General features: G+C 36.4%; 2 protein-coding genes across 4 annotated transcripts; one reads left to right on the forward strand and one right to left on the reverse strand.

The window, feature by feature from the left end:
- Positions 1–671: 671 nt before the first annotated feature.
- Positions 672–15,968, reverse strand: TMED8 (transmembrane p24 trafficking protein family member 8). 3 transcript variants are annotated; one of them, XM_087951992.1, is made up of 7 exons: positions 15,572–15,621; positions 10,925–10,988; positions 10,430–10,488; positions 7,217–7,346; positions 6,635–6,737; positions 5,326–5,619; positions 3,386–3,736 (listed from the first exon to the last, which is right to left on the reverse strand). In XM_087951992.1, the coding sequence occupies exons 2-7, from the start codon at positions 10,928–10,930 to the stop codon at positions 3,519–3,521; spliced, it is 810 nt and encodes a 269-aa protein (XP_087808118.1). In that variant the 5' UTR covers positions 10,931–10,988; positions 15,572–15,621; the 3' UTR covers positions 3,386–3,518. The 3 variants fall into 3 exon arrangements, with proteins under 3 accessions (XP_026520149.1, XP_087808118.1, XP_026520150.1); XM_026664365.2 differs by having other exon boundaries at positions 6,635–6,776; XM_026664364.2 differs by lacking the exon at positions 10,430–10,488 and having other exon boundaries at positions 672–3,736; positions 6,635–6,776; positions 15,572–15,968.
- SAMD15 (sterile alpha motif domain containing 15) lies at positions 15,945–20,560 on the forward strand. The gene is made up of 3 exons (XM_087951993.1): positions 15,945–16,386; positions 18,612–18,712; positions 20,072–20,560. Exons 1-3 carry the CDS (start codon positions 16,050–16,052, stop codon positions 20,345–20,347), a joined length of 714 nt encoding a protein of 237 aa, XP_087808119.1. The 5' UTR covers positions 15,945–16,049; the 3' UTR covers positions 20,348–20,560.
- The last annotated feature ends 2,332 nt before the right edge of the window (positions 20,561–22,892 follow it).

Consider the following 22,892-nt stretch of genomic DNA (forward strand, 5'->3'; position numbering starts at 1 on the left):
GAATTTTAGGTCTGCAATCCAAGAAGCACATACAGCTTTTTAATTTTTCACAGTAGAAAGAGAAACAAACCACAGAAATACTTTGACTTGGCCTGAGATTAGTCAGTCTTTGGATAAGAGGTACAGATACTGTAAAGCTCATGTGCATATGTGTGTATATACAACTCATAGATGGAGAAGGAATATTATACATGATACCTGATTCATCAAAAGAGTATAAACTCTTAAGATGTGCTCTATCTGGAATTTTAATCCTTCTTTTTAAACAACATTTCATAATTTCACAAATTGATTTCCTTAGTCAAATGAGCAAAGTATACATATGAAGGACAGTAAATTTTAAACTGATTAGTTCAGTAGGAACAAATATGAAAGCCACTATCATTAAACAGAGAATGGAAAGGAAGGCACAAAGGCTTTTGCTCAGCCGATATCTACTGCAGTTTTAACTTGCTCCACATTTCAATCTTATTCTCTTTTCTAAAAATTCATTCCTCTATTTTCTACATTTGCAAGTAGAAATGATACTGTAATTTAAACAGCAAGTCACATTAAACCTTTAGAAGATACTGTGGGACTTAAGAACAAATACAGTTGCTTTGCTGCAAAAGATGTTTATGTTACTCAAGAGTTAAAAATAGAGCTCTGTAATTAAAGTCAACACAAATTTACACATTTAAAATATATATCTTTTTTTGTATTTCTTCAAAAAAACATTAGCCAAAGCAAATAAATCTGTTTCATTTTCTGAAACTCTAAACAAAGCAAAGTCTTTGGATTGAAAATGAGGACAAACATAGTGAGCTTCATTTTTTGTACAGTGTGGGACATCTAGAGATAAGCTTTAATAGAAAATGATTTCAACAATATGAATTTACAAACGGGGAAAGGAAGCGAACATTAAATGCTGCTCATACGTTTTACAACAAACAATTTAGTGGCTCCTCTAAATGGTGAGTCCTTCAAGTCTGTTTTCAAAAATCAGCAATTCTGAATAATAAAATCCATTTGTACTATAGTTTTCCTTCTTCCACCAAATGTTGTTCCTTGCAGTTATTGTACTTTAAATGCTGTAATTGTTTCTCCAAACTCATGTTAAATAATTTAAAGATGGGAATGAGTAGCCATATTTGATTTCCTCTTTAAAGTTAGTAGTACAGATTTATCCATTTCCCATTTCAAATCTGAAAACATTGTTTATTTCCCAATTTTTAAAAAAAGCCTGAGATAGGAGTCAGTTTCATTTTCTCTATGTATGTTTCTCACTCAAAATATGGCAGAAATAGAAAACCACCAAACTTCAACAAAAACACCTCTTAGGAACATACCCCAAGATCTACTACTTACAATAAATATTTGGTGTAATCATGCAAAGAGTTAACCATACTGGACAAAGATCACAAGGCTTTAAAAAGGCCTGCTCAAATCTGCCCCTGAAATCTTAAGTATATTTATATGTCTCCTGCTATAGAGACAACGTGAGCTGTATATATACATTCTATAAAACCTGAACTATGAAAGATAATATGATTGCCAACTGGTAACTGCAATAGATAGTTCTGCTATATTATGCGTATGCTACATTAAAGTAAAGTCCTACACTTAGGCAAGAAAAAGCAAAAGTACACATATAGACTAGGTGAAACCAGGCTCAATAGCAGTAACTGTGAGAGGGATCTTGGAGTCTTAGTGGACAACCAACTAAATATGAGCCAGCAGTGTGCAGCAGCAGCCAAAAAAGCTAATGAAATCCTAAATAGTATTAACAGAGGGATACAATCGAGATCAAGTGAGGTACTAATACCACTCTATAAAGCCTTAGTAAGACCACACCTAGAGTATTGCATCCAGTTTTGGTCCCCACATTATAAAATAGATGTTGAGACTCTAGAAAAAGTACAGAGAGCAACCAGGATGATTAAGGGACTGGAGGCTAAAACATACAACGAACGATTGCAGGAACTGGGCTTGGCTAGTCTAGTAAAGAGAAGGACCAGGGGAGACATGATAGCAGTCTTCCAATATTTGAGGGGCTGCCACAGAGAGGAAGGGGTCACGCTATTTTCTAAAGCACCTGAAGGCCAAACAAGGAATAATGGATGGAAACTGAACAAGGAGAGATTTAATCTGGAAATAAGGAGAAACTTTCTGACAGTGAGAACAATCAACCAATGGAACAGCTTGCCTTTGGAAGTTGTGGGAGCGCCATCACTTGAGACCTCAAGAAGAGATTGGACTGCCATTTGTCAGAAATGGTGTAGGGTCTCCCACTTGGACTGGACTAGATGACCTATAAGGTCCCTTCCAACTCTGGGTATATATTATCTGTTAAATATTGGCAGTGATTTTGAAGTCTGAATAAACAACAAAGGTGAAAAAGAAAAGAAATACTTGCTGATTGTTTAAAGACTCAATATTTTATATGGGGGGTGAGCTTTTGTGGACCACTCTTCCATATAAATTACAAAATCATCACTGAAAGTCAATACTTGTAATATACCAAGGGACTCATTTGTGCCTGCCTGCTGTAATATAGTTCAGGGTTGCTTTTTGTCAATGGTATCTTGTGTCTGTCTGGCTATTGATATAGTAACTATTAGGTGCTTGTGTAATACATTTAAAAGATATAAACTCTTCTGGAAATGTTTGCTCCTAGGAATCTGGAAGCACTGTAATAAATATACATAAATTGCTTCCATTTAGTATCTAGATAAATGAAATGGATATTTTCTGCCCTCTGAAATAAACAGTTCCTGGCTTCGTTTACCTGAACATAATGTTTGGGGGAAAAAAAACATTTGGAGGTTAACAAATTTTTACTATTGGAAAATGTTGCCAATAAAACAGCATACTGTGCCCCCCAAACTATGAATTCTGGAACTGGAGAAGCCTTTGTTGATGTTTCCTTCCCAAATAATTCACCAAAAGCAGATTTGGGAGGATATACTTTTTTCTTTTAAAGTTATGTTGTTCTCTTATTGAAAGAGAATGATGCAGTTTGGATTGCATCCAGCCAAGCCTTAAAATATATACAAACAACTGAGCAGATGACCATTTATGGGAGGCAGATGAGAGAAGACAGCCTGCCAGTGGCCTGAATAGGCAACGCGTGTACCATTCTACAAGATCTCCACTACAAAGCAAATGGCAGTGTACAATATCACAGTAACAATGTAGTTCTGGGCAGAGTTCTATAGGCTGTTTTGGCAGCTGATTCCAGTCAGTATTTGTAGCTAGTAGAGTAGAAGGAGATAATATATATACTTCCAAAGAAAAGGCATGTTTTAACTTCAGTTATTGTAAGTGCAATCAAAGAAAAACAGACATTTAAATCTTATGTCCGGTGACTTGCTTGCCGTAATTAAAATCTCAGCTTTCTGTCTGCATACAACAAAGTGGAATTGCTAATAATCATTAGCTCCATTTTGGACAATGGGACAAATAGGAAGGGTATATAAACAAAATTTGGCCATCACAAGATATACATATTAGTCTTGGCACCAAAACTATTTACTTTTTTAGGTGGTATAATAAACATGAAAAAAAAGAATCTTGTTGCGTAGGAGAGAGTAAGAATTGTCAAATTTGAGCAAGTAGATGCCTTCCCCTGGATAATCATGGCTGCCTATTTGCACTTCTTGATGGCTGTCCCTTCTGTAGACTGGCATGATCTCCCCATAACGGTTTCGCAAATAGCTTTTGGCTCCTTTTTCCACATCGCCAACAGGAATAGGACCTGAGAAGGGAAATGCATCAGCCATAAAAACTAATACGAGGAAGTCAATAGAGATTCAGGATTGTGGAAGAAGCTTACACACAGAGCATCATCGCAGGTTTCAAAACATCTGGAGATAGACTTTTCATATTTATACTGGAACCTTAGAAAATTCCAGTTAAAACAAACCACAACCTAATTCCTAAACTGTTTTATAATTAAAGGATATAAAATATTGAATCTCTAAATATTGTCATTATTTATTTGTATTACTAATTATATGCATCTAATTATATGTATTATTTTGCACATTTGCATGACTTGATAAAAAAATAAAATGGGAATGATTTTCCTCCCCTTGTCATTACATCAGAACCTTCTAAGTGGCCCATTTTATTCCATAATAATAAATAACAGTGATCGCCATCACTGTAAGAGAGGAAGCAATAAGGCACAGCCTGATCTCCATGTCCAATGCACATTGATTTAATCCAATGCTTACATTCCAACTTCTAGCAGGTAAGGGATTTTCTATAATATACTGCAATAGAAACAAGAAAAGAGTGAGACAATTTCTGCAGTGACCCTACATTTATAGAATTCTTCCCTGAGTTACGGGGAAAGAATTCTTGCTAGCTTTATGGCAGGGGTGGGCAAACTACGGCCCGAGGGCCACATCCGGCCCGTTGGTCTTTTTAATCCGGCCCGCCAAGATTGGTACAGAATTAAGGTTTGATGTGAATGATTGAATTATTGCATTCATTTGATTTTGACTTGTAAAGACAGGCATTTCGACACCAGGTAGCGGCCCATCTGTCAAATTTTAAAAGTCAATGAGGCCCCGAGCCAAAAAAGTTTGCCCACCCCTGCTTTATGGGAAGATATGTAAAGTTCATTAACTTCAGAGGGCTGTGAAGGTGCCTATAGATCCTATGAATGAGGAATGTCATCAGCAGAGTCCTGGATTATTATTATTATTATTATTATTATTATTATTATTATTATTATTATTATTATTATTATTATTTAAATTTGGACATTGCCCAATGCCCAATGTCCCAACTGTACATTGCCCAATTGAGTCTAGGCAATTCACAAAATAAAAAACCCCAAAATAACAACGAAACTATTTAACAATAAAGAAAAAGGAGTAAAAAGAGGGCAACAATGACAAACATACATGCATTACACCTTAGCTAAAAATCCAGGCATAGGTCTTTTTGTCACTAGCCTGCTTCCTTAGACCAGCACCCTCCTTAAAGTTTAAATGGCCCAACTCTGATGCTATGTACACTTGCAGAGGTTGACATTCAAGCTGCTCAGAATTGGCAGTGTTTGGAGCCACAACTATGTCCATAAATGAATGGATATATTTATGAATAAATAAACACACATTTTATTATCAGGGTTTATTAAATTTTCCTGCTTGATAGTCTGTGGAATAATTTGAAGACTAATGGTGCAGTTCAAGTTAACTTAAAGTAGTTAAGAAGTTGAGTTCTTTAACTCAAGTTAAAGAGGTTATTCTTGCTTGAGAGACTGTTTTGGACGTAATGGTTTTACATATATATTTATTAAATTTATACATCACTATTGAAGACCTGACATACCTTCAAATTCTTCTTCTTCATCTTCTTCATCACTTGATTCACTGACCTGAACAGTAATGGCAGTACTAGTAATAGGAGTCCAATCAAAATAGACTCCAAACCCAATGTCATAATCTTCTGTAGCAAATTCCCAGCAGACACGCTTCCCATCAGGATGGGTGGGCACCCGGACTGTTAATACCTCACCCCGTTTCACTAGCATTCGGGCATTCTTCTCCTTTGCCATCTTTGTTTTAAACTCCCTTATCTTAGAATTTGTCCAGGTAGTGGGGGGATTCAATGGAGGTGGCCGAACTGGAGAAAGAAGGATGACTTTCTTAGTTTTTATAACATAGATGCTGACAGAATTTTTAACAAGACTGGATATTCTAATAACAAGATTTCCCTTTTTTCAAACGAACGAATTAGGTTTTTTAGCCCCTCTCTTAGCTGACAGTTTTTCGCTATGAGTCTTTTTAACTGACTGAATCTATTCTTTCAAAGACTCACCGATACTACCATACACTGTATAATGACTTAGACATCTTGGCACAGCAACGTTTCTAAGAACAAATTGGATGATAAAGGTGTAATGAATGATCCCAACAATGTGGGCCGTATTAATTTGCCATACTTAAAATTTAAAAAATCCATTGACTATTCACTATGAGATCATTATAATTTCATCCCAAGCATTAAAATTAAATAATGTAACAGAAACCTGAACTCTATTTTGGTCTTCCCATATTTCAGATTTCTGTGGATTTCTTTTTCTGCCATAATACTCCTTTATAATAGCAATAATTAATTATTACATTTATATACTGCCCAACCTCCAACATCTTGGCAATTACAGATTAAAAACTTTAAACAGAAGAAAAAATACAACAGACAAAAAAGAGTAAAGGTGAAGTGACAAAAAACCTAGGTTGGAACAAAATTTGCTTATTTATTTATTATTAAGGTTGTATGCCACTATCTCCCTGGAGGCAAGTCGAAAATAAATAAACTTACATAATCCAAAGGGAAGTTCACCCTCACCAAATAAGTATAGTGTAACAGCAAATTTTGAAATAATGTAAGAGATAAATAAAAAAGAAAAACCAATCCAACCAAGGATAGAAATTATATACAATAGAAAAAATTGAAAAACTAATAAACTAAATTAAACAGCAAGAATCAAAATCTTTTTTGCTGCTTTCTTAAATATGAACATTTCAAGACTATTAGTATACTCTACCACAAAACAGCTCAAATCTTGCAGATTTCTTCAATAGAATGCTAACTACTGATCCATATGCAGACATAGCAGTGAAAGCATAATCCTTACCTTTCTTCTGTTCACTTAGAAGATCTGTAGTTTCTAGCTCTGCAGACAGGATGTCTACTGCACCTGTATATTCAGACTGTATCATGATTATATCACCTGGTCCCTGTGGTGCAGAGATTTTTGTCACTTGCAATATAGCTTCCTATACAGACAAATGTATAGAATATACATAAAATACAGTGGCATTAAAGTCCTTAATTTTTAATAAAAATAGATTTTTCTCTACGTATCTTTATCTTAATTCCTTAATTTCCTATTTGCAACTATGTCATCCTACTAACTAGAAAAACATTTCAGAAGATATTTCAACGTATTATCTTCTAAAGTTTTTTTTCTGCTCCACATTTCTTCAATTCTAGGCGACACAGAAATGTAATCAATTAAAATATATTGGACCCCAGAAAAAATACAGTTCAATAATCTTATCATTTGTACTACATATATGAATTTATTATTATCTCAAGACAAACATTTCAAAGCATACAGCCACTAAAATGAAAAACATCAATAAACATGTTTAGAAACAAAGGATTGTAATGATGGTTTGGCAAGTAGAAACAGGCCAAGAGTCAAATCACCTACCTCCTCTTGGTGCTGAGGTTGATCAGTTAGAATTTCCTCCACTCCAACTATATCTCGCTCCTCTGGACTACCATTAGCACCTGCAGGATCCTTTGTAGTATCTGAATTTATAGGTGATCCATTCTGCAGCCTCTCAGAGAAAGATAGCACAAGAATGCAGGATGTTTTAAGAACCTGGTATAACAGCTAGGTAAAACGCCAATCAACTGGGAAAACAGAGACTGGTAAAGTGACTTGGAGTCAAATTGGATTCCTCTGGGTTACATTTTATATCCAGATGAGTCTCAGCTAAGCCAAAATTCAAATGAGAAATGCTGTGTTGTGTTCCTTTAGGCAGCTGAAAGAATGTTATGTGCCATCAAGTTAGTGTTGGTTCTTAAGTGACCACATAGGTAGATTTTCTCCAGGACTCATTGTTGCTGAATCTTTTCATAAACACTGGGTTTCAACTACAACCAGCATTAAAATACAATTAGCTATCATAGATAATGTATCCATCCAAAAAAGGCTCAATTTGACTGATTAGTTCAAGCAACTTAGCTATAAAAATCAGTTTTAAAACATTGTAAAGAAAGAAAATGTAGTGTATAAAAATATATTTTATAGAAAACAGTTCAATTAGCTAGAGCAAGAACTTCTTATCCCTGCCAAATATTCCACGGGTTGATCATTGCATGTGGACTTAGCGTTTAATGCAAATATTTAAAGTGTCTGATAGATTGCCATATCACTCTCTATCTAATTATCATCTATTCTGATTTAATAAGAAGAAGCAGCAGCAATTTTCCCATGTCTGCTATGAAGGTTGTTTTCAAATAGAAATGAAGGAGATTGAAGCTGTGCCTGCAAAACATATGATGTATTGAGTTTACTGTAAAGGGGAGGAGTCAAAATATATTGTTGTTTATGAGAGCAGGTGTTTTATATACATAAGAGACGAACAAAAGGATAAAAGAATAGGAATAAGTGGCAGTTCTCTTCTCCACATGAATTCCCTAGTGTAATATATCCACAAAGGGTAGACTCTAGGGGATAAAGCACAAGAACTTGCCAGGAAGAAAATTCATCTTTCTAGGAAAAAAATGATTACCCTAAGCCAAGCATAGAAGGTAATATTCTGGAGAGTGGGCTAGTAGGTGGACCTCTTCCACCAAATTCTTTCTTGGTAATTTAATGTTTGTGCAGTTGGCCATTGTCCAATGCACCCATTTTATAAATGGGTGGTTCATAACCACCAGGGGTCCCATTTCTGAAAGTGCATGCATGTCATTTTTTCAAAAATTCAAAATATTTCTACTAGCCCAAAAAGTATAGGTAACCATTGCTGTAAAGTTTCTATGCATGCTGATAAATAATGTGCTCACAAATAGAAAAAATATAGAGACTGCCTTAGAAGACAGTATTTATATTACATATTTGTCCTTGACTTACAACCACAATTGGGACTGGAATCTCAAGTCATTGAGTGGTCATTAAGCAAAACACTCATGTGACTGTTTCACTCAACAACCGCAATCCTAGCATTTCCACTTGCGGTTGTTAAGTGATGTCCCAGTTAAGCAGGCTGAACAAAACAGCTGCCTGCTGAAGGATTTCAAATCCACACAGAGCTGAAATGTCAGCATACAGCAGGCACCCCTTTTGCTCTCAAACATTGTTGCATCCTTCACCTCCCCTGCATTTACAGAGAGGAAACCCTTCATGGGAAATCTTCCGGATTTTAGCTCCATTTCTGCAGCCTACCAAAGGATTTTCCCTCTGTTCCTGGAGGGAACCTGAAATCTTTCAGTGGGCTACAGCAACATTTGAGAGCAAAACATCAGCTACACCTCAAATATTTCAACTCCTCTCTGTGCCTTCCACTTGCAATCTTCCCTGCTGGCTTTGCAATCTTCCCTGCTGGCTTTTCCACTGACTTTTTGGGGAAGCCAGCAGAGAAGCTTGCAAATGGCAATCACATGACTGGGGGGCACTTGGCAACCTGTTATTAATGTGAGCTGGTTGCTAAGCATCTGCAATGTGGTCATGTGACCACATGGCCAGCAAGGCAACATTTTATAATGCCAGAAGCACTTTACATGCCTTAATGCACCATTTCTGAGTCTGCCAAAACTGAACAGTTATTAAGCAACTGGTTTTAAGTCAAGAATTGCCTCTCCACATTCAGCCTTAAATTTCATTAACTAGAAGGAGTCAAATCCCAATGGCAAGATATGATAGCAAAATAAACAATGAGATTTAAGTTAGTTTTTATTAACCAAATCAGCCTACAATATTATTTCTTTTCATTTTAAATATTATATTTCCAACTGTGGGACTAACTATAAAATAAAATTATTTTATTAAATGGTGTACTTTTCTTATGGAAAATGATATGGGCATGCAATGTTCTGTATACTTGGCAGCATTGAGAAAAATAGAGAAAAGTAATTGAAAAGAATACCATGAAAATATTAGAATGAAGACTTCTGTGTAATGTTACATGGCTATAAAACTACTTAATTGTTTTGAGTTTTTAACATGGTTGAAAAGCTATTTACTGGTTAATTGCAAAGGATGACTAATATTCTTTCTCCCCTCCAGTTTTGATTTCTTTGCTATTTCCTATTCTTATATTGTTCTTTGTTTTTAAATGTTTAAATACTGTATACACCTCCCAGAATTGCTGGGAATCAGGTGGCATATACACTTGATAAATTGTTGTTAATATAAAATAAATCTAAGTAGACTATTGCCTAGGCCTTACCTATATAGTATTCCCTAAAAAACTCCCCACAAAGCATTTCAGCTGTAATCTGTTGCTCCATTATCTCTGTCATTGTATGCATGTTTTATATTATGTCTGAAATGAGGAACTGATCAAAGCTTTATCACTATTATCCCACTCTCTATTCCATGATTTTATGCAGAATAATATCCCTATTTTTAAAGAACTATTTTAGGATCTATCATATTGCTTTGCATAATATTAATTTTACAAAAATACTATAAAATTGTTCTTAGTCCTAGGAACATAGTAATGATATTTCTACTTGTTATTTTAGTAAGATTATTAGGTTTTATTAGGTTTTATTGGAACTAATCATGTGTAATGAGTTAATGAATAGCGGTTAAGATGCTGAATTAAGACAGAGGAGACCTATGACTAAGTCTACCTTCTGTCATGAAAGCTGCCTGAATGAATTTGGGCAATTACTCTCTCAGCTCACCTACCTCGCTTGTTGTGGGGATGATATTGGAGGCAGGAATGCTATGATGGCTGCCTTGAACTCCTGGAGGAAAGATGGAATATAAATCTAACCATAAATACAGCTAACAAATAAAATGTTCACAAACATTTTTGCTGGGATTGTTTTCATTTTTATATATTTAATTTCCCCTTACAGCTCACACTAGTATCAAGCATCCAGTAAAGCTCTGAATCATAAATAAAACACCAAACAAATTTAAAAGGTAAAAACACTGCTATTACTTATCCATATGCCTTGATTATCAATAACAGTTAACAGGAAATATATATATGAAGACCCTCTCTAGTGAGCATTCCAAAGGTATTGCTACTCATCATAGCTAGTGGGAGAAGAGGACTTGCCTTGAGAGTATGGAATTTTCCTTTGGATTCTATCTAGCAGCATGTTAACAAGTAAAAATAAAAACAAAGATCAACCCAAATGATTTATATCAAGAGAATCACAGTTATTATCTTACCTGCATGGTAATATATCCTTTTCTGAAGTAGCTTCGATTGATTTTTGAATTGAATCTTCATTTTCTAGAAGAGAGCAAAGATAATATTTCATCTTTTAGAACTTCTAATTACCATTCATTTATAGGCACGATGCTTTATCAACCAGCACGATCATGCTATATACTATTTTTGGGTAGGGTTCAAAGCATCCTATTTCCAAAAGAAATATGAGATATTTACTAGTTAACATAACATTCATGAATGGAAGAGGTTTCTATTCTAAGACAGTATACCTAGTTAGTCCTAAACAATACTAGACAATTATGTTTATAATCAGGCTCACAGTAGACATCGAAAAGGATGGATCACCTACATTACTCTTAGTGGGATTAGTCAAAAATATATTTGTATTTGTGACATAATATTCAGAACCTATAAACCACGTCTTATAGTTTATCATTATCATTTTTAAGGTAATTTTATCATTCTAGCAGAATATTGCGATTTGATCTGGAAAGGTACAGCTTTTGTAAAAATATATTATAAATTATCTTAAAGATACTATATGTTTAAGATTACATAACTGAAATCCTCTCTAAGTGAGAGTAACCAACAGGCCTAACAATTGGAATCATGATGGTCTTCTAAATGAAATACAGATATTAAAAAAATCTCATCTCCCCTGTGGGTGGTATGTATCTTGCTTAATCTCAGATCCTCCAGGGAATTAGCACTTTATAAAGAGAGAAATTCAGTAGCAGATATCTCTTTACACGGACTGGAGCTGACTTTTCTAGGAAAAAATGAATCCAACAATATTCCACAATCCAAAATTAATCTAATTTAGCATATTCGGCTTATATTAATATTGAAACTGAAAGGAACTTTGTTTCATTTTCTGGTTAAGTTCACCTGCTACACAAATATCTTAGTAGTTTTTCAAGCCATCCAAGAGCTGAAATTAAATACATGATTAAGAAAAAAAATTACATGCAGTGTGGTTTAATTCTTATGCACATCAAATTCAAAGATTTGCCCAGAAATTATTTCACTGGAAGTTTTATAATGTAGCATTCAGTTTGATAGAATTTGAATTTTGAAAAAGTTGCTGGTATTAAAAACTAAAACTATTTTAGCAGGACTGAATAGCTACTTGAACAAATATACTGAGTTATTTTGTCAGAAAAGAAAAAAGAAAAATGTGACAACATGCTTATCATGCTGATTAATTATCTTGCTTATTCATTTTTATGCAAAATAATGGAATATTTCCCCCAGAAAAATATATAGTCTATTCTAGTGTATTAGTCCAACTACCATATAGATAACTTTTTATTGTCTCCCGCTGTCAAAGAGAAAGGAGGGATAGAATTTGTCTGCATAGAAAAGAGCCAAACTGGACATTAATAAATTTCTGGGGAGTTAGAGTGTGTTTGATTATGGCACTCAATTTGTAGGCAAATCCTATTCATGTCAATATTTTTCTTTCTTCTAATGATACCTGTTGTATGCTCTTAAAATGTCAAATATGCCTTTTGGCCCCAAACAGATTGGAGCCATTTATCCACTCAAAATGCTAACTCATGGTTTAATATGTCTTTCAAATCCCCCAAATTGGGCTTTGTACAAACTATGGATTACCAATGAGAAAAGATACCATGCAAAAATACCCTACACCAGCTTGTTCCAATCACATGTTCTCCACATGTACAGGGACTGCAGCTTCTATAATTCATAGTTAACTTGTCCCTGCCTGGGAATTCTGGAAGATATAGTTCCAAAATCCAACACTTTTGCAAGGTGTCAAATTAAGACTAGTCTAGATTTTTTTTAACATTTAATACTCTATTCCTTTCTAATAGTTTTATTTGGCAATATATTTTGTAATCTGATAGAGATTTTACAGAGATAAACAAGTACCATAAATATATCATAAGAATACCACCATTTATACAGCATCTCAAATGAGGTTCAAAGCAATTCACATATATTATAAATTGCATCAAAAAGTAAAATTCTGAGACAATAATATACTCTTGAATTATATACCTAATACATAGAAATTAACAACAGGACAGCATAAATGGATTCTTCATGCCCTTGTTATATCTAAAAGACTGATACTGCAGTATTTTTAAAAAGATTTACTCCATTTATTCCACTCTTCCAGTGGATGGAAGATTTGATTTCACTTGCTACTTAGGAGCAGATTGCCTGTAGACGAAAACTTTGCATGAGCAAATAGAATATGAGACTCATTTATATAAAATAAAGTACCGATAGGTTAAAAACATGACCGTTCTATAAGTGTATTAGAAATGAACACACATACATGGCTAGTGTTTATATTAAATAATTATGTAGAGAAATCTGTTTATTCTAACAGCATATTATCCTATATTTTTGTTGTAATTTTTCACTCATTTTTATGCATTTGTTGTGCATTTTTAAAAATTATGTATTATTGTGTTTTTGTTTTTCTTCATTTTTTTATTTTAAAAGCAATAAAAATTATTTTCAACAATGTTATAATCTGCAGTAAAATAATTTAAGTGGTTAGAAATTATCCACAAATGTTATCCTTTTCATATCCTTAAATGAAAAGCTAATACAATGGCTTCCTATATCTGCCTAATTTGATCATGGTAGAGTAATAATCTCCTGAAGCTGATTTTAATGCCACGAAAGACAGAAACTGCTATTTATTAGTATTGTTATTATTTCCAAGGAGAGACATTATGAGATTTTGTTTCAAATACAAAAATGATTCAATCTACTTCGTATATTATAACCTTCAACTGGTATCTACAAGGTTACAATAGCTGTCAAATAAAACTAGTGTATGTACTATATTTTGGAGAGATGCGTTCTAGAACATTGGTCTCTAAAATGAAGTGCACATACACAACAGGGAGTGCACAAATTGATCCATTGCAGTGTAGGAAGGAAGTAGAACAAAGGCTATTTATATTTATTATCTAGAAAAATAAGAAATTAAGATATATAAATACTATAATATTGTAGTATATAATATTTTATATACTATTTATAAGTATGTAATATATTCATTCAGGAATAATATATTAAACATGCACATATTGGAGTCCATGTTCAAACTTTTTATTGATTGGATTGCACTATCAAAAAGGTTTGGAGACTACTGCTTTGGAAAACTGCATATAAAACTTCAGGCTAAGTTCATGTTTCTTCAATCTTCAAATTAGTGAAAACAGTACTTAATTCACTTAATTCTACATACTATGACTACACAGGGCAAAAAGCAATCGCTTCTGGGCATATAAAACAAAAAATCAAATAACTTTAATACTTTTATCACGATTACATGATGCAACAGTTGCACCAAGCTACTTTAGCCTAATTATAAAACAGTTGGTATGTTAGGGGAAAACATAAACAATGCAATGCCACAAGGGAGAATTCTCTCACAAACAAAATTATCAATGTTACAATATAAGACCATTACTGAAAGAAAAATGTCAGTCATATTATTATTCAGCTCATAAATACAACATGATACATAATGATATTCTCTCCCAAATTTGTTCAATAATGGGACATGGTTTTGCTCTTTGCTGACAACAAAGATCCTATTTTCTGACACTGACCTTATTACAATGCAAATTTATCTTTGGTTCAACATTAGGCTACCAAAATGCAAGAATTTCTAAAGAGAGAGGGGGAAGTTGTGGGGCTACAGAAGAAGCACCAATCCCTCCATTAAAATATAGAACAATCATTTCTACACAACATGTCCAAGGATATCTTCAATGGTGCTCTTCTATTTCATCAAATACAAGAAGCATCTCTAATAAATCAACTCCCCCACATGCATATGGCTTCTCTGTAGAGATTAAACACAGAGCAAGATGACAATTATGTGGGCCTGGGAAGTAAAAAAAAATAAATCTCCAGGTGACAAAGTTTCCAGGGTAACACCTACTCCACCTACTCCAAAGGCATTATTCCAATAAGGGTTATTTTATTCTTCTAATAAGGGTTATTTTGCAGATCAGTCCATGGCCTATTAAGATGTGGTGTTAAACGTGGCATGAAAGGAGGCACATTCAAATTATTGGGTGAGCAGGGAAAAGGAGAAAAGAGCAAAGGAGAGGCAATTCTCTCTCTCTCTCTCTCTCTCACTCTCTCACACACACACACACACACACACACAGACAGCACATCAGTCCCTAAGGCCAGGGGTCTCCAACCTTGGGCACTTTAAGCCTGGAGGACTTCAACTCCCAGAATTCCCCAGCCAGCAAAGCTGGCTGGGGAATTCTGGGAGTTGAAGTCCTCCAGGCTTAAAGTGCCCAAGGTTGGAGACCCCTGCCTAAGGCCATTTACTTTCCCTCAGACAAGGCAACGGGTCCGCCAAACACAGGAAACCGAGTACGGGTTGCAGCATCTCACGTGGCCGGGAAGGAGTGACCTGTTGAATTCCTGCCTTGCAGGGCCCCAACCACAAGTCGAAAGGAGGAAACTTAGCGGCTAAGAAACCCCCTCCTCAAACAACCCGCATCTCTCGAGCCCACCCTAGCCCTCTGCGAGATCCTCGGCGGAGCTTTAAGGCCTGACAGGCACAACGGTTCCTCTCCACACACACCCCCACCCTCCACCTCTTTCTAACACAGCCGTCCCGAAAGTACCTGGAGGAAGCGGGAGCGGAGACGCCGCCACACGCTGCTCTTGATCTTCGGCCCCGCTGGGCCAGCAACGGTCCCCGCTGTCTCCGTTTTCGGGGCCTCCGAGCGCGGAGGCTTTGGACCGGGTATCCTCGGGAGCGGCCGGTTCGCCCGACATCGGAAAGCGAGACAAAGAAGCCCCCGAAGTCAAAGCGGGGAGAGGCGAACCGAGCCGGAAACAGCCGGGGAAAGCCGAACGCTCCGCTTCCTCTGACAGCGGCCGCTTCTCAGGCCTCCACCCTCCGGAGTTCCCGCCTAAATTCGGCCGAGAGCCGTCTTCGAGCGTTTGCCCGATGACAGAGAGCGAAGCAAGGAAAAGGAAAACGGCGACCCTTCCCGGAAGAACCGGTCTCCATGGAGACCGCTCTCCAGGAAGGACGCGTTGTCATAGTACCGGGAGAGTTTCCCCTCCTCCTTCATTGCTCCCCCTACGGTCGGAGCCATGGACAGTAGTAACACGTCTTTGCAGGCGGCTGGCGCGGACGAGGAAGAGGAGGAGGAAGAAGAAGATGAATATGATGAAGAAGAGGAGGGGGAGGGTGAATCGCTGCCGCGCCGCCGCCGCCGCCGCCGCTCCTCTTCCCTGAAGTCTCAGTCTTCAGTCAAAGAAAGCAGCCAGGCGTCGGCTGCATCCGAAACCCTGCCCGAAGCCGAAACCCTGCCCGAAGCCGAAGCTCTGCCCGAAGTCAAAGTTCCCACCATCGTTGGTCCTTTGTATTTATCCTGGACCCCCGAGGAGGTGGCTGAATGGATCGGCGACTTGGGCTTTCCTCAATACAAGTTAAGATCGCGTTTCCTTGCTAGCAGAATGAGTTCACACCTCATATTAAGCCATAGTTTCCGGAGTATGTCCCAAACTGGGCTTATTTAGACACTCTCTCTCTCTCTCTCTCTCTCTCTCTCTCTGCTTTGCAATGACTGGATTCAAACTGGATTTAAGCAGCAAGCCTCTGATCCACTTTAGCATGTTTGGTGAATCCAGATTAGATGCATAGTTTCCTGCCACTGGTGATTTATTACAATTAAACAATAGGGCTCTGCATAATGCGTCCATCTGTAAGAAAAACAGCATTATTTGATACAAGGATTTGCCTATTGTCAAAAATAACCTACACTACTTGGTTTCAGAATGTAGCAATGATACAATAAAACTACCATAATGTAAGCTTCCCCCTTTTGCATTGGTGGTGTGATGTAAAACACAAGTGTGTAAGGGCTGGAATTTGTGTCATGTTTTAATACATCCCAGTGACAGTGTAGCTAAGACTGAGTGACAAAAATCCAGATGATCAGTAAATGTTAACAAAAGCTAGAATAGAGGTAGTCCTCAATTTATGACCAAAAATTTATGTGGTTAAGTGAGAAATGTATTAAGTGAGTTTTGCCCCATTTTAGACCTTTTCTTGCCACATTTGTTAAGTGAACCACTGCAGTTGTTTAATTAGTAACATGGTGGTTAAGTGAATCAGATTTCCCAATTGATTTTTCTTGTCAGAAGGTCTCAGAAAGGCATCACATGACTCTGGGACACTGCAACTGTCATAAATGTGAGTCAGTTGTCAAGCATCTGAATGTAAATCACATGTCCATGGGGATGCTACAACTGTCATAAGTGTGAAAAACAGTCATAAGACACTTTTCTCAGTGCCATTGTAATTTTCAACTGTCACTAAACGAACTGTTGTAAGTCAAGGATTACCTGTCGTCTGTGCCTCCTGGCTGCTATCCTTATTGCTATCCGGATTCTTGCAGATTTTGTACATTTACCTAAAGTGGTAATCAAATATTTTTTCATAGATAATACTAAATGTCATTTTTTAATGGAATGAGATGAGGAGAGACAAAAGATACAAAGGAGAAATGAGTTGTAGCTTTATTCAGTCACTTATTTATTTAGGAAATTTATGTGGCTGCCCAATTCATTCATGATGACTATGGGTTTACCCAAATATGCACTCATGCACTAATTTTTATTTATTTAGAACATTTATATGGTCACCCAACTTACGATGACTCTGGGCTTAGATAAATATGCACTAGTGCACTAATTATAACGTGGTTTATTTGGTTGTGTGAAGTCAGCCAATTGTGGCCCATTAAACAGATTCTTTTTAAGGAATGTCATATATGAATTTAGGAAGATGTATGAATTTAGTTTCACATCATGGTCATATCCCTAGAAAGAGTACCCTGATGACAAAATTAATTATTCACAAAGGATTTCAGTTATGGGATTCTTTGTCTATGATACCTAAAGGGGAAACACTAAGGTTTGCAGAACTGACTGAGTGTTGTAATGGTCTACAGCAGGGATGTCAAACTCAATTTCATTGAGGGTTGTAGTTGACCTGGGGGGGCCAGGATGGGCGTGGCAAGGGTGGGCATGTTAGGGGCACCTATGGTCGCCCAAGCGCTCTGCCAGTGAAAACAGGCCCCCAAGCTCCATTTTCAGCTGCAACGGCTTCCTGCAACTCTCTGCCAGTGAAAACGGAGCTCGAGAGGGCCAGACACAGCCCTCCCGAGCTCCGTTTTCACCAGTAGAGGCACCGTGGGCTGTTCCTTTGCTGTTTCCAGGGCAGTCCCATGCCAGATCTAAGCACCCCCCAGGCCTTGAGTTTGACACCCCTAGTATTGTATTGCAAAAGAAAAAAGAAACAGAAGAGATCCAACAAGGGGAATTTGGAGTTACTAAGTCACTGAAGAGTGCCATCCATTGCTAAATAAAACATCACTGATAAGTCATTAGTCAGTATAACTACCGGTACTAGTAAGCTAAAATTAGGTTCCTTATCTCTTGTTTAGGTTCTTTGGTCTATCAACCTACTGAAATATAAAAATGAGTTCAGTGGCGCTTAAAAAATGTAACGGAGGTCCCAAAATTTTCTCTTTTGGATATTCATGAATCATGTTTTCATATTTTTGTAGGTGCTGCTAGCTAGTTAATTGGAAGAATAGAACATCTGAAGCTCATATTAATAATAATATTTCTTATTTTGTTTTAAATAGGAGTGTTTTACTACAAATTTTATCTCAGGACGGAAACTCATATATGTAAACTGTTCAAATCTGCCACAGATTGGGATTACTGATTTTGAACATATGAAGGTAAGAGCACATATATATTTGCATGGGTGATAACTGAAGGATATTATCAGACACAAAATACCTAGTATAATGCCAGAGCTGTATGTTAGCTTCTTATAATAGTACATAAGTATGGTATAGTGGTTAAAGTACTAGCCTATAAATCAGGAGACTAACATGAAAGCCAAGTGGGTAACTTTGGGCTAGTCACTCTTTCTCAGCTCAGCTTTCCTCATCGGGTTGTTGTTGTTATAGGGGAAAACAGAAGGAGAAAGATATTATCCTTGTTCACTGCCTTGAATCACCTATAAAGTAACAAAGATGGAATAAAAATCTAATCAATAAATAAATACTATGTGAGAGCCAGTTGGGTATAGCGCTTAAGGCATCAGACTGAAAACCAGGAGACCATGGATTCTAGTCCCTCACTTAGGCACAAAGCCAGCTGGGTGGCCTCAGGCTACTCCCTTTCCCTCAGTCCTAGGAAGGAGGCAACGAAAAACAATTTCTGAAAAATCTTGCCAAAAAAGCTGTAGGGATTTGCTTAGGCAGTCTCCAAGAATTGCATGTGATTGAACAGAAGAAGAAAAAAACCCCATATAGTTATTTTAAGTTAAAAGGATCCTATATGGGAGAATCTATTAATTATATTTTTTGTTCACACACATAGAATGTTACCATCATGCTGTTGACTATTGATGATTTTACTTTTTATTAATTTTGTGGTTTTGTACTGACTTTCTCTGAAAATGTTTAACTGATAAATGTTAAGAATACAGTATTTTTAGTGTTTGTTTAGAAGCTAAGAATGGTTGCTTAAATTCGAACCTGAAATGCATGCATATGGAGACGTTATTCTTACGTTACAGACATATTTTCCAGCTTTCTTTACTGAGAATGAAATGGATTTGTGTGACCATGTTTCTTTCTTGTGGCAAAATCCATTTTAAACCTTTTGGTATATAAAAGATTAAGAACCTAAACTTCTTATAATAGTACATAAGTATGGTATAGTGCAGGGGTCTCCAACCTTGGCAACTTTAAGCCTGGAGGACTTCAACAGTAGTACATTTATATGGTAGTGTATACTGCACTGGATTACTTTGAATTATATGCCAGCCTAGTGGGGTACTATAATGATAATTATGTAGGTTTAGAAAGATGAACATAGTAATTGTTTTCTAGATACAGAGATACAGATAATCAGAGTTGGAAGGGACCTTGTAGGTCATCTAGTCCAAGCGGGAGACCCTACACCATTTCTGACAAATGGCAGTCCAATCTCTTCTTGAAAGACTCAACTGATGGCGCTCCTACAACTTCCAATTTTTTAGATTTTTTTTAGATTTCTAGACTTTTTTCCTCTTTTTTTCTTTGCAGGAAATTTCAAAGCATGTACGAGAATTGCTGCAAATTGAGGAGCCCCGTTTTGAAAGAAGTATCTCTCTCCCGCCTCGAGATAACATTGGTTTGTTCTTAGAACAAAAGACACGAACTGGAAAGCGCAGTGATGCTCTTAGTTATTCTCAGTTTGTTCAAGAAGCAAGGTTACAAGAATATGAACCAAAGCCTCCAACTCCACCATATGAAGAACTACAGCTTTCAACTCCACCATGTGAAGAACTACAAGAAGCCAGTTCATTTTTCTCAAAATAAGAAAAAATATTTATTGTTCACATATTTCAGATATTACATTGTAACTATTTTTGTATTTCTATTTCAGTTTTCAGTGTGAACAAAATTATATATGGATGCTGTATCCTAATCCTAAATTTAATAAATAGGATATCATGGAGGAAGTGCTTACTGATGGATGCAAAAAAATTTTTTGCACATCAGTAATGCAAAATAAAGTCATATGTAAACACAGAGGATTGTTCTTACCGTTATTTATGATGAAGTTTTATCATTTGTCCTATGAGGAGTCTTATAAGAATATATGGGGCTTCAAGACAGCTGCCACACATTAATGAGTTGCTTTAAATATTTCATATCAATTGACAGCATCCCTTACAAAAACATTAAAGTCAGGCAGTGCTGCTTAAAATGTTCCATGCATTATAAAATGTTTATAATGATCAAATATGCAACAATATTTAGTTAAGCCAATTGTATTTTATGAATTAAATTTTCCTTAAGTTCTAAATAAATTCCTTAAGTTTTAAATAAATCCACAGTAGCAACATGAAAAATCAAATAACCAAACTTATAAATACATTATTTAGAACATAATTTATTTCTGAAAAGTAGACATGAAAGCCAAAGGGGGTAATCACTTCAGATCTAAAAGATACAATAAAACACAAACTTCAATTAAAATACCAAATATGACAGGGTATATGACATAGTGGAATCTGTGCACAAAATGATAGTGAAACACATTAGTGTATTCATGTGAATGCAAGATGGACAAGTATGATAGAAAGGGGGATATACAGTATAAATCATGTTAATTGTTTTTTTTAGAATTTTCCTTCTATTTTGCATTTATGCCTAAATTTTCACTGCAAAATGTAATTTTCAATTGGCTTTCATTAATATTTACCATTTGAATTCTTATAACATTGTAGACGCTGCTCCCAAAGTTCTTTTAATGATAAAAATGAGAGCAAAAGAATATTTCCACTTCTAACAGCTTGGATAATTTATAAGTCTTCAGAATCAGTACTGGATGTCTCTTCTGTTTTCTTTGCAGACATTTCATCAATTTGAAAAACCAGTGACTTAGTGGGTTTCAGCAACACTGCTGAGAGAGGTATCTTTTTAGTCATAGATGTCGTCAAATCTTCACTTTTCTTGGCCAATGCTGTTATCATGTTAAAGTAAGATGAAGCAATGAATTCTTGAAGTGATGTATTTGTTTCAAGAGACTGGCTAAGAGGCGAGTCTTTTAGCTGGACAGTTGTTATATCAAACCAGGGGAAGGAACTAGAAAAGAAAAGTGTATTATGTATGGGTTCTGAAGTTATATGGTAACTGTTTTATCACTGCAGAGGTAAAGGAATGGAAATGGGAGTACATTTAATGATTAAGCTTCAGTCTCTAAAGGTTCTTCAGGCATCTATCATAGGTTCTTTTTGTATGTATGCAATTTATCACTTACTCCAAATAGGTCATCTAAACAGAACCTACTCCAGTACCCTACTTTGGGAGAACTGAAGCCAATAGGTACTTAGTTCTCTGAAAACTCTTCTGTGGAGTTAACACCAGCCCTGCAGCTCCCAAAATATGCATGTGCTGCCCTGGGGGCTTTTAAAGTTTCAAGGAAAGCACAGCAGTACTTCAAATCTGTCACTGTGTAAAATATTAGCTGTTAGTTCAGAGTTCTGGTCTAGGGTCACTGAAATAACCAGGAACTAAAAATGTTTGGGAACTCTGAGTTGGTCCCTTTTTTGATTGCATTCAGAAAGATGTTAAAGACAGGACTTTTCTTGAAAATATTTTAACTCGATTGGGCCATCACTTTTTTTATTTTTAAGATATTTTATCCATGAGTTGTTTTGTTATGTTTTTTTTTTAGTTGTTATTTGTTTGTTGTTATTCAAGAGATGATCTTGTTGTGGTTGCCTCTGTAATCCAGAGATTAACAAGGCACTCTACAGAATGGGAAGATGGCAAAATCCCCAATCACTATTTGAAACTCCAGGCTGAGACCCATCAGGTCCTTGGGGGTAGAACAGCATCTCAATTGACCCTTCTTCTCTGCAGATGCAAGTAGCTTCAGGTAATCCCATCGTCACAAGCACAATCCAATCCAAAACCCAATCCACAAATAAACACAACCCAGACAAATATTGATATCCCAATCCTCATCAGAGAAGCTGTTGAGCGTGAACGGAAACGTCCAAACGCCATCTTATTTGGTCTAGAAGACATCAATGTCAATGATGACATCACAACTGTCCGAAACATCATCAGAGATTATCAAGCATCAACCATCTCCGCTGATGAAATACTTGACATTTCCCGCATCGACCGAGAGCTCAAAAATAGAGACGGCACTGTGGCCCCACGCTTGTGCAGGGTCATTTGCAAAAATGAATCAAGCAAACGTAAATTCATTTATACTATAAACTCACTCGCCAAAACCAACACCAACCACAAGAACCTCCGTTGCCGCCCTGACCTAACCATACAGCAACGTGCCCGCTCCCGTGTACTCCGCATCGAACTCAAAAACCGTCTAGACAATGGAGAGAAG

This window comes from Notechis scutatus, chromosome 1 (genome assembly GCF_049901735.1).
Source record: "Notechis scutatus isolate UNSWTSFEM ecotype Mainland chromosome 1, rNotScu1.2, whole genome shotgun sequence".
NCBI classification, from domain to species: domain Eukaryota; kingdom Metazoa; phylum Chordata; class Lepidosauria; order Squamata; family Elapidae; genus Notechis; species Notechis scutatus.

What these genes read in the sequence shown, in the direction of transcription:
- SAMD15 (XM_087951993.1), top strand. Translation starts at nt 16,050, where the DNA reads ATGGACAGTAGTAACACGTCTTTGCAGGCGGCTGGCGCGGACGAGGAA. An exon ending in CTTGGGCTTTCCTCAATACA is followed by an intron (nt 16,387 to 18,611) that starts AGTTAAGATCGC and finishes TTTGTTTTAAAT; the next exon opens with AGGAGTGTTTTACTACAAAT. An exon ending in CTGATTTTGAACATATGAAG is followed by an intron (nt 18,713 to 20,071) that starts GTAAGAGCACAT and finishes TTTTCTTTGCAG; the next exon opens with GAAATTTCAAAGCATGTACG.
- TMED8 (XM_026664364.2), bottom strand. Translation starts at nt 15,725, where the DNA reads ATGTCGGGCGAACCGGCCGCTCCCGAGGATACCCGGTCCAAAGCCTCC. An exon ending in AACCTCAGCACCAAGAGGAG is followed by an intron (nt 6,777 to 7,216) that starts GTAGGTGATTTG and finishes TTGTCTGTATAG; the next exon opens with GAAGCTATATTGCAAGTGAC. An exon ending in TCTAAGTGAACAGAAGAAAG is followed by an intron (nt 5,620 to 6,634) that starts GTAAGGATTATG and finishes TTCTTTCTCCAG; the next exon opens with TTCGGCCACCTCCATTGAAT.